The sequence below is a fragment of the Alligator mississippiensis genome, chromosome 13 (genome assembly GCF_030867095.1).
Source record: "Alligator mississippiensis isolate rAllMis1 chromosome 13, rAllMis1, whole genome shotgun sequence".
NCBI lineage: Eukaryota > Metazoa > Chordata > Crocodylia > Alligatoridae > Alligator > Alligator mississippiensis.
Window position 1 is genome coordinate 53,392,083 of NC_081836.1, and position 14,984 is coordinate 53,407,066.

Genomic DNA, 14,984 nt, shown 5'->3' on the forward strand with positions numbered 1-14,984 from the left:
TGATAAATACGTGAGGCTGCTCTTGCCTACCCTCTCCTGCAAGGACCCACAGCTGGAACCACAGAGTGACACTGGGTGAAACGGGAGGCAGAACCCCATAAGCTGGGAGCTTAGCGAAAGCTCAGCCTCCCTCCATTGTTTTGCCCTCTCTTCCCCTTGAAAAGTTAACGCTAAACACAAAAATATCAATACCTGGTGAGGAGAACAGCCGCCAAAAGGCTAATTACAGATATGCGGGTGGCTGGGGGGTATAAAAGCAGCTCTGTCTGTTCAGTGTTCTGGCACTGATTTATGAGAAGCAGGCCTGCGCTTCCATTAGCTGCAGCTTTCCCAGATGACCCCCTTGGTTCTGAAAGGCAGGCCCCACATTAAACTCCCATCAGCTTTTAGTACTTGCTGACCTCATCCCGAAAACTTGTAGCAATGTTTTACATCAGCCTGGGCCAACGCATTCCATTAATGCTCCTCTTGACTCCTGGAAACATCTGCTCTGTTTGCACTAGAGGCAGCAAAGAGACCACGTTGTCACCTCTGCTCTCCTATCCGTGTCCGAGACAGGAATCATCATGAGCCAAACATGCCAGCCCGTGTCCCTCTGAAGTCTTGGCACTAGGACCCTGAGTTTCAGCATCCATCTGGGTAGGAGAGGTGTTCCTTGCTGCGTAGGAGGGAACAAGAGCAGTGGTAGGAAATGGTTTTCAATGGTCATATAAATGAAGCACTAAGAATAGACTGGGGGTTAGAGGTATAATGACCGAAACCCAAGAATACGAGGCAAGATGCAGACAGAAGTAAGGCCAGGTTTTAAGATGAGCTCAGAACCACAATAGCAGCAGCTAGAGTTTATATTTAATCATGAATGTTTCCTGTAGTCAGCACGAGCTAAACAGGGGATGCTAAATGAGCAACACTGAGCAAGCGCATCTCTAACCTCTCGGCAGCCTCGCTTGGACTGCAGGCCTCCAGCCACCCCCTTGCTCACAATTCTCTCTGCAGGTGAGGACGCTGGGCTGCAGAGCCCTGCCGTCCCCTGGGATCACCTCGCTTCAGATCAGGTGTGTGGTTTTAGGGGCAGTGACAGGGCTTTATGAAAGCTGCTGGTCAATGAGGCTAAGTGCTGGTTTTCTAGAACAAAATTACTTTAGATAAAGCCCATCTTTAAATATATATATAAATCTTGCATGCAGCTTGAAGTACTAGATGGGAACTTGTCTTCCAAATGAAGATCCTTGTGGTCTAAAATACTTCAAGTCTTTGTGCGGGGCTTGTTTATAGGTCACTGTCTTGTGCCTGCCAGTTCTCAGATGGCAACTCCCTCCCCAGGACTGAGGCTGTCGTTTCAATACAGGGTCTGTTAAGCCCTTAGAGCCAAAGCATCCAAAATAATATTCTAGGTGTCCTGTCTAATTAAAAAGTGTCATTTGGTAAAACCATCCCCCCTCCCCACTGACCCTGAGCGCTGGCCAGCCGATGGCCACAGTTTCATCGTGCTACCAAGGACAGGCTGAATGGATGGAGTGTGCCAAGCTCTCACCTGGACACAGATATAGCCCAGCTGCTGATGCTCTCCTACCCTGTGCAGACACTAGCAGCAGCAGGGGCTTCCCCCTCCAATATGGAAGTCCAGAGAGCAGTAGTGGCATCACAAAAGTCAGCACCGCTAGGACACAAAGCACACCACTTCTTTTCCCAGCCAGCCCCAGCGGGTTAATATGCTGTTAGCCATTCTGGCTGTGCATAATGTCTATCTATTCCATTTGTATGCAAATAAGGAGCCCCCAGGGATCCAAACTGCACAAACATGGTACAGAGCAATGGCGTGTATACCTGTATATTTAACGCCCCCCCCGGTATATACACAAAAGGTCGTCAGGCAGTGCTGGTAGTATCACTTCATTACGCCGCTGCTTCCTGACCCAGTTTCTACCCTGCTCCTCACTCCTCTGTTACAAGTAGTAATTAGTAATGCCAGCGTTCTGGCTGGATTGCTACTGCCCTATTAATAATGCAACACCCGTAACAGGGTGGTTGCATGAATGCAGAGGCCTGAAGGTTAAAAGCACTAAGAGAAAGCTTACTGGGTAAGGGACCACTGGCCTACTGAGATCTTTAATGGTATATACTACTCCTTTTAGATAGCAAATGGAGGGCCTGACTCATTCAGGGCTAATTATAAGGTACTATGACAATGTAGGAAGATATACAGTTAATTTTTTGCTTTTAATTAAAAGAAACCTCACTTTCAACCCACGCATCGCTATTGCTGCCTGCAGTCTCTGTATTGTAAATGTTGCATTTCAGAGTTACCAGCCTATGAAATGAAGGTCAGTTGTAGAGGAGAGTGACACCGAGGTCCTGAATCTACTGGTGGGCCCAAGTTCACAGGTTAGGATGCATACTCCAAACCCTCTGACACCTGAAAGGTGTGAAACGTATGGCACCATCTCAGCAATGACTGCAAGTGTCTTATTCCTCCAGGAAACACCCCTGAGTCTCTTGAAAATAAACTCTTAATATTGTTGGCAGTGACTCAACCTACATAGATCCACCTGAGAAGTACAGCACGCAAATGAAAACGGAGGCTTCACACCAGGTATTCGTTCTTCCTTCAGCTGTCTGCCTCCGCATTTACTTCCAAGTGAGACAACTGTGGCCATTACTCACCTTGTGCTGCTAAAACTGGCCTGACTAATGCAGCAGCCACAACTAATCATTTCAACCAAAAAATGGATGGGATGAACGGATGGAAAAAACCGTATCAAATTGCAGTAGCTGAAGATGGTTTGGCAGGCGTTTCTCCTCTTAATCTAAGGTGAAAAGCCAGTGCTGTTCTACAGAGTATTACAGGTACCTCAAGCAGTGCGTGTGCATCATCCTTGCCTATTCCACAAGTCAGTAGGCTCACACACGGCAGATCACTGGTGCCCAATGTTAGGGAGTTGCAGTTTCTTAAATAGTGCCAGACTTCTTGCTGAGGTCATCAGTGAAGAGGCATGACATAAAAATCAGTGCTCTTGCCACTAGGAAAAGCTTGATTTAAGTCTCTACCCACTCCCTTTGCTACACACATCCATAAAAGCAAGGCCTCCAGGACACTTATTTACTGGTACGTAAATGCAACTGAATGCAGCCAAAAGGAAGGGTTTTTTCCACTCCCCTTAAAAAACAAAACTCAGTAAAAAACCCCCAGTCATCTAAATCCTACCTCCTCCCCTTAGAAGAGGGCTAATATTCAACTCCCTTTCAGCCCTAACAGCTCAAAATGAGGATACAAAGCCAGCAGGCTGAGATGAGCTCGCTAAGAGCATTCACAAAGAACGGGGTGGAGGGAAGGAGGTGCACATGTGCGTGCGCACACGTGTGTGCGCGCGGGGGGGGGAGGTCATCAGCCTGCAAGCTAAGCTGAGTCACTGTTTTTTAAGCAGAGAACTTCCTAAGTATCACTTCCTCTAGTAAGGGGAAGCGAGACTAACTGGAGGTTTGCAGATATGAGCATTTCCCCTGTGCTACAGTATATAAAGGGCAAGTTGTTTTTAAAGAAATAAAAAAAGAAAAAGAAAGAGAACGCAGCCAGCCAGCCCGAAGCACACGGTGACCAAATTAGGAAGCAAACTCCCCCGACAGCCTCCCCAGTGGACATTAGATAGAGGCCTCAAACGAGCCCAGGAAGCCCGAGGACTCATTTCATTTGCTAAAACCTGTTTACAAGAGAAGAGAAAGGGGAAGCCTTTATGCAAGGACATGCCTTTCTGATGCACTGTCTAGAGAGGCACAGTGCTCAGAGCTGCTGTGGGGAGCTGCGGCAGAGGCACCCCACCACAGACTGCTCTCACTGCTTTTGAGGGAAGAGAGTAGTTTGCCGTGTTATTCTGAAGTCAAGAAGGCAAGGCAGGGAAGCACCTTAGAGACTAACTGGTTCAGAGAGGCAGGAAGGAGGTTTAGTGGATGAGACTGCTGTGGCCGGACTCTGGGCACAGGAGGCAGCAGAGGGAGTTTCTTGAATCAGAACAGTATTGTAGAAATTCGCTTTGGAACCACAGTCCCAGGACCAAGCCTCTGCAAGCTCCCTCCCCATAGCAGCCACGCACTGGCGCAGCTCGGGGGCTTCATCTGTCACGCTACAGCTGGGTCACCTTTTCCATCTCTGCTCTGTGGTGGATCCTCTGGCCTTTCCCTTCCAGAAGTTACTTCCAGCACTCGATTTCTGATGCAGGAAGGGGCTTTGAGGGCAGTCCCTAACCTCACCACCTGCTCTAAAGGGAAACAAACTGTGAGACTGAGAACCCTCAATTTTAACCCAAGGAAAAAGTGACCAAGCAGTTCTGGTTTGCAGAGGTTCAGAATTGACTCTGTGTTTCTATTAAGTGATCACAGAGTTACTCCCTCTTTTGTTTCTTATCAACTAGAAAAAATGAAGCTAAACACTCCCGGCATTTACCTGCCAGGGAATCTCAGGAAGGGGAGGCTGAATTTACAGCTAATATTGGACAGCAGAGGCTCCCTAGACCTGCCTTTGCTCAACCCTTTTGCCAATCAGGGAATCTGAACCCCCAACCCTGCACCCCTCTGTCTCTATGGTAGCAATATCAGCTTAACTAATCGTCTACTCCATGGGAGCCATGCAGACAGCATTTCAGCAAGTCCATCGTTGTATCTGACCACGTAAACTGTCACCTGTGAAAGCTGATGCCTCTCTAAACAAGGTAATAATTAAGGTGTCACCCTGCCCTGCTTTCTGCCTGATTCAGACTAACACAGCTAACCACCTCTCTTTTCAGGTCATGCCACACCTGTGCAGAGTACTGTTGCAATCAGGAAATCCACCAGTGGATCAAGAACTAGTCCTCGTTGTATTTTGGTCTGAAATACCAACAAGTCATGTAGCATCAGAGCAATTCAAGACACACACATGATACCCCCGGGGCCCCACCTCCCAAGGCCTGAGGACTCAACCTGGCCACAATGTAAATGTAAAGAGTGAATAACTGATCTCTTACTAGCATGCAGCAGTCAAAGGTTTCCAACCCACATAAAGTCATGTCCAGTTTGTTACCTCTACTCAGGAGAGGCCGGAGTGCAGAAGTATAAAGGGAAGAGAGCACCACCCCTTACAGATCCAACAGGATGCATTCTGTGGTCAGCATACAAAAAGAGAAGATCATCTTTTCATTTCATGGATATTGCTATATATGGTAGAAACCGAGCCCAGGGGTAAATTTTGTTGCAAGCTGCATTGGCTTTCGTGGTCTATTTTTACAGGGACTGGTTTGAGAGTTCCTGTTTTAGGAAGTTTTCTGTTGGATACACAAACACATCCCATCTTACTGACCTTTCTCATCAGGCCAGATGGAAGCTATTTTCTTCTCTCACACACACAGACTGGGCATTCCTGTAAGAGCATCTCAGGCATGTCTCTGCAACGGGCCTTGGTTCTGTAAGGTGCCAAGCTTGTCCCAAAAGATACTAAACTCCTTGGCCCTCTGCTCATTTCTGCAGTTAGGCACCCTGGGTGCGAACACTATCCCTACTGTGAGTCTTTAAGCAGATCGTTCCACCATGAATGCTTTGTCCGAGTACTGGGCCATAAAAGCTAATGGGGTATTATCTGTACTTACCTTCACCCCTCCTGCTGGCCTTGACCCCTCCCTCCCCATCCTTTCCAGGAGCAGAGGCTGCAATCACAAAAGCCTCTGCAGCAGCATTGCTGGTGCTGCAGTTGATAGCATCTCCCCAGCTTTGCTTTCTGACTGCAGTGCAGAGAGCACCAAAGCTACAGGCAAGTTTCATTGCCCTTTTATGGTAGAAAAATGAATCGCCTGCCCAGCAGCAGAGTGCCTTCGAGCTGAGCAGAACGCCAGACGGAAACTTGCCATTTGTTGTGGTTTTGGCAGCCCTGGAGTGGAGCGTGTTCCCATCTGTATGGCTCCCTTGGAAGGGGGCAGTGGAAGCACTGGCCTCCAAGAGACAGCCCAGAGCCCTGCAGGAGGAGACATTCAGCCACGCTGCCTCGAGGAACTGCACCGGAAGGAAGATGGTAGGGCAATCAGCCAAGAGCCTCAACACAGCACAAGTGAACATATTTCCCCAGATGGGACATGGATGCATACATGTGCTATGCAACTCATGGCCAAACGCCATCTGTACAGCGAACAGCAAGACTGGCCACTCCACACTTCCGTACCTTCCCTGATCCCAACAAACTCAACAAAGAAGGCAAGAGAAAGACGGTCTGAATTGAAAAAAAAAATTAAGCTGGGAGGACTAGGAGCATAAAAACCACATAAGCGTCGAGTGGGGGGGGGGGGGGCACAATTCTGTGCTGCCACCACCCTCACTGCTGCCGGGCACTGGCTTCAGCCCCATGCTTGCGCCCCACCATTAGCACAGAAATCTGGGGGGGCATGTGCCCCGCTGACACGTTGCCGGTGAGCAGGAGTCAACAGCCCCAAGGAGGACTGGAGAGTTCACCATAAGCAAGAGCTGTCTCCAGTCCTGCTCCCCAAGGGTAGAATAAAAGTGACAATTAAATCCTAAATAAAGTTGCTTGGGGAAAACACGTACAGAGGCCAGGCTCATGAACCACTGAACGGAGACTGACATGGGGCCATGGGACCTTCAAACTGTTTGTGCTGCTGTCAGGAAGCTGAACAAGGCACAGCAGACTCCTCAGCAGCTGGGAAAACATGTTGCAAAACAAGGAGAATTGAGCAATTCTCCATATGCTGCAAAGTCGGATATGCATTCTGGGCAAGGTTTGGTGTCTTTAAATGGAAGGATTCCTACCCAGTTTGCTCTGATCAGAAGACGCATCGAATACAGTTTAAGCCTCCTGCTGCAAAGGCATTTAACTTGGATAGGGCATCAACTGTCCAAGCCATAAAATGCAGGTATAAGATTACTGCAGGGCACTGTCCATTTGTTTAATGTTCCTTGACAAAAAAAAAAAGTGCCCTTGAGCAGTGACATCTCTGCTGGGGGCCCTTGGATGAGGCCAGCGTTTTCCCTTGCAGCAAAAAACACCTGCGACAGGATGTAACCAAGTCATAGGCAGCTTGAGATGCATTCCTGCCTCCTCTTGCAGCAGAAGAGCCGTTTGTTTCACCACTAGGGAGCGGGGCTGCCAGAGGGCTGTTGTAAAGTGTGCCAAGCCCAGTTCAAGGAGTAGACCTCATTAATTGCCTGTAAACCAGTTGATCAGGCCATGCCCAGCCTTTCTAGTAAGAAAGGGCACCCCTGATGAAGTTGCTGCAGCTTACGCGGCATGGTTTGAGTCTATTAGCATAGGCTGGGGGGGACATGGTGTTGGATCCTGCTGGAAATGGCCATTTTCAGACACAGCTTGCTAAGCGGCACTTTGTAGAAGCTTAGACAGGGTTTAAGTGCTGACGGAGAACGAAGGTTAAAAGCAGCTGGGTAGGACTGTTCATAGCAGCCACCTTGAACTCCATCCTGAGAAGTACATTTCAGCAGCAGCTGAAAAACAGACAGAAACACTTAGCCCTTCAAAATAAAAAGGTACCAGCCAAGCTCTGCTGCTTCCAGAGGCATAATGTTTCACAGCCGCTCCACCTGGCACAGGTACTGCCTAAGCACAGCCTCATCAACAGGGAACGCTAGCTGTTGACTGCAAGGGTCTGGCAGCTGTCTGGTCAGAGGCCATTCAGGTCAGCAGGATGCAGCTGTACACAAGCATTTCCTTTGGCCACTATGGCCTCTAGGTAAAAGGCATCCCGCAATGCCGAAGCGAGAAGGCTCCAGCATCAGAAATGGGAGCTGAGCGTGAATCTGGGAAACGCAACAGACTATAAAATATAAGTGCAGGTCCTTGCCCGCCTTTGAAATGACTGCTCGTGTTCAGAGCTCTCCGGCACCGGCCCTTCCCCCTCCTCGCACACCCAGAGGGACAGCGCTGCTTCATGCATGTACGATTACCATGGCAACAACATCTTTCACCTTCCCATTTCAGAGCTGGCTGAAAGCCCTGCAGTGCTTTGTGCTGAGACTGCAAAGAGGGGCAACCATCTCTGCACATCACACGCAGGATCTGGGCTCCTGGCGAGCAAGCCACGTAACTGCAGCAGATTGTGCTGCCTGCACGCACAACACTGCGGGCAAGCTACTCGGGGGGTGCAGGCTGGTGGGAGGGAGGGGAGAAGGTCTCCCTTCTTGGAGGGAAACTCCTTCCCTTTGGAAAAGCACACACACACACTTCTACCACTCAGAGGCATGAAAAGCAAGTGGTTGAAGAATTTCATCAGGTAGTTTCAGTTGGGAAAGATGTTGGTAAGTCACAATCCATGGGAAAGCAACAGGCAGCACTGAAGCTGAGCAAACGCATACTACTGCTACCCAGGGGCATAAAAAGGCCACACATTAGTACAGCAGGATTGAGACAGAGTCACTCAGCAGCAGCGACTCAGTCCACTTGCATCTGGCTTGTCAGAGTGGTGCTGCGAACTCTCAGCCCACATCACAAGCAGGCTCTTCCTAAGCACAAGTGGCTCAGTCCAGAATTGAGTAAGATGTCTTGATGCTTAAGGTGGTTTACTTTCAGCCAGCAAGGAGTACACTGCCTATAACCCACCCTGACATGGCAACCTGAGCTCAGCAGTGAATCCCTCGTGGTCATATGGTTGCTTGGGCTACGTTTTGTCCTTGGCAAATTAAGCTTCAATATATTTCCCCAGCAGACAGTGATGTTAAGATGCAAGGGCTGGCCAGCTAATGAACAGCCAAACTTCACATAACACAGCTGGAGTCACAATGGCAGTGACAGATGGTAGAGGCCCATTTACATGCTCGTCACATGCCCATTCAGTTACTGTAGGCGACTGGCAATGCCTCCCTTGCACTGGCCACTCAGCCCACCGCAGATGATCAGCTACAGAGGGATGGGGCCACTATAGCCCAGCAAGAAATCGAGATGCACCACTAGTCACCCAAGAGCACCTGGGTCTAAGCAGAGTTGCTGCAAGCCAAAAGCTAAATGATTTCAACTTCAAGGAGTGCAGAGTTCTCTGCCACTTCATCCAGACTTGGCCTAGCCACCATGCTGACGTGGAAGGGTTTGGGGAGAGTCAGACACCACTATGGACCCTGGAACTGGGCACAGTGAGGGTAACAGGTGGAGGGTGAACACAATAGGTCCATCACTAGGACTCCCCTCTTCTGTCCCCTGTGAGTCCAACCAAGGAGAGACTTTGTCCAGACCAGTGGTAATAGTCCAGTGGTAGCAGAACCGCCACGGTGACAGTCAAGACTGGCGACAGTCATGTCAAGATTGATGGGGGGTTGCAAATCCTTCTAATTGTTTCTGCACTACAGCGTTCAGCTAATGGAAGCTGAATTCTGTTCTGTGGTACTGATCTGTATGGTGCACTTCAAAGAATTCAAAGACCGTTCGACTTGTACACAAGTCAATGGTGCCATCTAGCGGTACTCAACTTCCCTCAGCCACAAGTCCAGAGAACAGTAATGTAAGACAACGGACTGGACTATATCCCCAAATGCTAACTGCTAACGGCGTGCATCTAGAGATCCTGCACCCAAAAAGCAACGGCTGATTCTTCAATCAGGGTGGTCCTCTGCTCAGTTGCTGGTGATAACGAGATATGTTCTTGACAACATGAGTTATTTTGGGGGGAAAAAGGGGAGGGAAGCTGACCTCCAGTACACGGCAATTCTTTTTTTCCCCCGTAATCAAGTGGCCACGTAATTTAGAATCAAGAACCCAGAGCTTCGGTTAAAGGCAACTACAAGCTCAATTCATTAGAGAGGGGCCATCTAAAGTTAGGGTAAATCTCCACTAGTCATGCAGTTCTCCAAATACTGCACGAGAATCTGTGCTACTGTGGGTTTAGTTGCACGAGGCCTCTGGTGGTATTAGTCCTCAGTTACCAGCATTATCTTGGCCTGAACATACTGGTTCTAGTCACTTAATGACTTCCCCACCCCAACCAAGCCATGCAATCAAATGTTTGTATTTAATACCCGAGTCCACCAGAAAAAAACCCAATTTGTCCATAGAGCAGACACAGCAAAAGCAGCAGCAATTCAAACCTTCCCCACTCTACCCTGCCAATATACCTTGGCTTTAACTACATGGGGCTACCCACATAGCTGAAAGTAAGTGTAGTTCAGTCCCCAAGCCCATTTAATGGTTATATCCTTTACTGAGAAAGGGAAAAATGGATAGTTTAGCGGATCTTCGGAGATTACCAAATTCAAGCACTTCGAATGAACAGGATTCATATAAACCTTCCAAATGTTTGGATTCAGGATAGTGACATGCAACAATGGGAAAAGACACTTCCACCAAGTAATTTGGGTTCTTTAAATTAGGGAAGCAAAAATCAGAGTTACAACTGCTCATTTTATGTCAAGATGCCCAATTAGAAGTTCATTTTAAACATGAACAAGCAAAATACTATGTTTAAGTACCTGAAAGCACACTCCTTTGCTGCTATCTCCAAAGCCAATCACATAAAGGAGGACTTCACTCTGTTCATATGAATAGTGCCCCCAAAAAACAGTGACCTTTATTCTGGGGTTTTATTAGAATATCATTACCTACCTTGGTTTTCCAATAAAAAAATTACATACCTCCCCCAGAAGCATACCATCTGCATGCCTCCAGCTGTTAGGAAGGCCAAAAACCCTCCAGCTATTACCCCAACACTCCAGAGGAGATTAACTGGCTAGCATTGATCCTTTACCTTTCTGCAGCGAGGGTTGGGACAACTGAATCGCTTCACGTCATTGTCCAGCAGAGCAGGGAAGTTACAGAAAGGACACCTACCGCCCAAGAGAAGATAGCATTAACACACTGTACTTAGCAAGCCTTTACTGTGAAGCAGATGTAGCAGGACAACTCCACGTGTCTATTCACAGGGTTGTGATTCAAGGCCAGCCTATAAAAGGATTCACTGATCCTAATACTGTGTTTTTCTGACTTGCCACTGTGCAAGTGCTCCGAAAGCCACAAGCTTAGCGCAGCTTTAGACCATTTCATACAAAGGATTAGTGCACGGCTGACAAGCCAGCAGGGATGCAACTCTTGCCTGCATTTTAATCTGTTTCTGACCAAGGAATCCTCACCTCTGGTAATAAAAGATGTTCAGAAATAAAAACCAGGCCCCCTCCAATTAAAATGCAGGCCTTTGAAAACCAGCCACCTTGCCTGTGGTAAGCTCACTAAGTTTTCAGGCCACTGAACCGAGCCTACTGCAAGGGTACGTGGAGACTGACCATTTTTTTGCCCACATCAGTTCTGACCCATTTGTTATGTGGTCTGGATGCTTACCTGACAAGCTCATCCGCACAGGCAGCAGCAACCTCCTCCTCTGCTTTCCGCTCATAGTATTTACAGAGGATGTTCTCTGGAAGAACCTTCTCTAGCTCGCTGGTTGGGAATGAACATGTGCAGCTCCCTTCCATGCAGCTAAGTTCTGACTGCGTCAGGGACAAAGGGAGAGAAGAGAAGGCTATCAAAGTTCAGAGTATGGCTTTGATTCAACTCAGCTGAGTCAAAAGAAGAGAAAATCTTGCTATGACATCATTTCTGGATGGGACTATGGCAGACATCTGCTTAGAGGCAGTGGATGGGGAGGAAAGATCGCTTAAAACAGAGAACATCTGCCAACGTGGCAAAGTCAGGAGAGGAACAAGCAACATGCAAAATCTTCAGCATGGGTATCCAGAACTGTCACAAGTCCATTGCATAGTGGCAACCCTCAACCACCCAAAAGCAGATAGGATAATTCTGTCATTAACAGTCTTCTGCAAAAACGGAAGTGCTACGAAATAAAAGGGTCTCTTTGGGCAAACAGATTCTGAAACTGGTCTTTCTGCTGTTGCAACCAACTGAAATGTCTAACCAAACCTCATGCTTATCAGGCTGGCATGGTGAAGGCATGTGACGGAGTGATAAGGCCAATATCCTGCCTACCTGTCTCCAGCTTCCCAGCTTGGAAAACCAGGTATCCATTTACAATTAATCAAATGAGGGTGGACTGTGGCACAAGCCCAGAGCAGGGTTTGAACTCAAGGTCCCCAGAGCTGAGACGAGACATTTTGCTACTGCACCTCTACAACCAACTCGCACCCTTTAAAAAGGTGGCCTTCTTTTCAAAATGAAAGATGTTCAGCCATACAGCAAAGCTGCTTAGTATACCACTCCAAACCACATTACTCAAGCTTCATCAACAGACTCTTGTATGCACAAATATCCGTGCACTTGGACATGTAAAACCTAATGTTCTGCTTCCCAACCCAGAGATTTCACCAGGGCCTCTCTCAACACAGGCTTCAAAATTCAAGGCTTCATCTCCAGTCAAAACCCACCCATTGTGGAAGCCACGTCGCAAAGTTAAGTACAGATATGGCATGATGGTCTTTCACTTACCACACCAACTGCTGTAGTAAAAGAATAAGCAAAAGTAAGCCTTTTAGAAAGGCGGTGAAGTCTGCTGGTGTGCCTAGTTAAATCCAAGACAGATTGGCCATTACCCCCACATCTCTCTAGCATCTTTTGGCATCAGCTTAATTCAGACCCTTGTTAATGTATGAGTGACATCTCCTGGGGAGGGCCCTAGATTTATGTCAGCTACTCCTGAAGCAGGAAAGCCTTTACCATTATTAGATTTTTTTCTAAATAAGAACCTGCGGTCTAAAAAAATCTAGACAGGATGTCTGGAGGGGAAAATAAAAATCCATCAACACTCCACTTTTAGGTTGCAAGAGACTGGCCAAGTATGAGATAAGAGCTGGGTCCCTGTGGACAGCAAGGCAGATATTGCTGGGCCTCTGGAGTATTCTCTATGCTTTCTCTGAACAGGATAAGATTTCTCTGAAAGTGGAAAGTTTGCTAGCAAATGTGCTTCAACTGCCCACTCACCCCAGTCTTTTCCTCTTGGCCAAAATTCCAAGCATGTTAGTGATGCATTGAGGGACTGGCAAAAACAGACCTACTAGAGTGCACTGAACTTATGGGTTTTTGCCTTGCATTTAAGAGCTGAATTTGGGAAAGAATAAGAGCAACCAGATCAGAGGGACCAAGGGTAAAAAACCCAAAAAAATCCCCCCCAAAAAGGGTACTTAAATGGTACAAAGTTGGGCTTCTGCATTGGATGCACTGTTGGAACTCTGCTCAGCTGGAGGGGCACATAACCTGGAAAGCCTAAATGCAAACCCCTCTACACTGTTTTCCCATTTGTTTAAAAAAACCCAACCTGTTAAGTTAATGACGTATTTTCCCCTTCTACCTAACAGACAGTAAAACAAGCACTGTTAAAGGGGAAATCCAGAGAGCAATAGGATGGCACTGTACACCAGCTGGCAATTTGCAAGGTGACCAGACTAATTTGAGGGTGCTTTTACTTATAAAAGTTTGCATATTCCATGCCTGTGAACACCTGGCAGCAGATGCAGTTTGCACACTGCTACTTTTCCAAACTCACGCACTGTGTGCAGTTACATGCCCCTGCATGCTCTGCCTTCATATCCTTTTGTTCTCTTGTTGGGACACTCTTACCTTGCCAGAGCCAAAGACGGCCTCCTGAGCGTATTTGATTAGGCACTCCTTACAGAACAAGTGACCGTCTGCGCACTGCGTCAGCTCTTCAAATGCAAACTCCCCATAGCAGCAGCGGCACTCTATCATCTGCCCGTCCTGCAGACCACACACACAAACAGATGATTTCCTTTGATATCCCACCATGGAGCAGCATCATGGTAAGAGCATTTGCCAAAGCAAAGGCCATTGGGAATATAAGAAAGACAGCCATAAAAGCGGGCATGTGTAACTGCCTGAGGATTTCTACCGTGCTATAGTTGCTTGGTTTTTCATCTTTATTAGCTGCCTTGCTTGGAGTATGAAACTTTTGTAGCAAGTTAAAACCGAGGTTCTAACCACATTTGAACTAACAGTTTGACTTCTAAATCAAATACCAAACCCAAAAAACTCTCTGGTGCTTCCATCATTCTTATCAGGCAGATCAATGATTTGAACTAGAGGAATAAAAAGGGTGGTAAGCCCAAAAAGGATGGAGGGAAAGCATCATTCACATTTGGATACTGGATATGAGCTTGGTGGTTTTTAACCACCATTAAGGACCTCTGTCAGCAGTATGACCCTGTGGTACCACAGTTAGAGGCAGGAAAGCCTGCACTGTGCTGATGTGGACAGGACTAAGCCTGTTCTTTTCTTTGTAGAGGCCAAATATCCTCACCAAGGTTTAACAGGAGATTGGTATGAATGGGAGATTGGTATGGAGGGTGATCCATGCCACTTGAACAGACCCTTGACTTTTCTCCCAATTCATATAGGGAGGAAGGGTTGGCTCAGGTTTTAACAAGCCCTTTCTGCAAAGAGCAAAGCTGTTTTAAAATTGCTACGATGCAGATACCAACAGCAACCTTCATGTTTTTTTGGTTTTTCTTTTTTTACTGCTCTGACCAATCATCTGAGCAGCAACTGACTGAGTTACTACAGATCATTATATGCATCAGCAACCAACTGAGTTACTACAGATCATTATATGCATCCATGCTGCTTTGCTGGACTCAGCTGTTGTCATCCTTCTCTAAAAGGCAGCCCATACACACTACGGGGACTGTGCTAGGTCAGCAAAAGCAGCCCCACAGCAACCAAACCGCCAGGCAAGTCTGTCTAGCAATATGGGAAAGCAGGCAATTGGGTTACTGACCTTCTGATACTGCTCCTCATTCATCTGCAGAGCAAGGAGGAAGTCTGCATGCTGCAAGAGACAAAGGGACATTTGCATTTAGAGGAGTGATAATAAACCCCCATTCCAGGCACCAAACGCTGCTAATGTTATCTTAGAATTTACCAGCTGAAGGTTTGATGCCCACAATGGGCTGTTCATGAACTGCTCAACCTGCTCTTTCAGACATATGCCCATCAAGGCATTTAAAACCCGCTGCTCTTCCAACCCACCCCCTCTTATAAGTGTGTAAGAATGACA

General features: G+C 47.4%; 1 protein-coding gene across 2 annotated transcripts in view; it reads right to left on the minus strand.

The window, feature by feature from the left end:
* Positions 1-14,984, minus strand: part of RNF216 (ring finger protein 216) — a 96,361-nt gene that overhangs the window by 48,286 nt on the left and 33,091 nt on the right. For both annotated transcript variants that reach the window (XM_059716301.1, XM_019494719.2), the window contains exons 9-12: positions 14,706-14,756; positions 13,532-13,669; positions 11,303-11,451; positions 10,716-10,794 (exon numbers count right to left, since the gene is read on the minus strand). In XM_059716301.1, the coding sequence (XP_059572284.1) occupies positions 10,716-10,794; positions 11,303-11,451; positions 13,532-13,669; positions 14,706-14,756 (417 nt within the window). The remainder of the gene's footprint in view (positions 1-10,715; positions 10,795-11,302; positions 11,452-13,531; positions 13,670-14,705; positions 14,757-14,984) is intronic.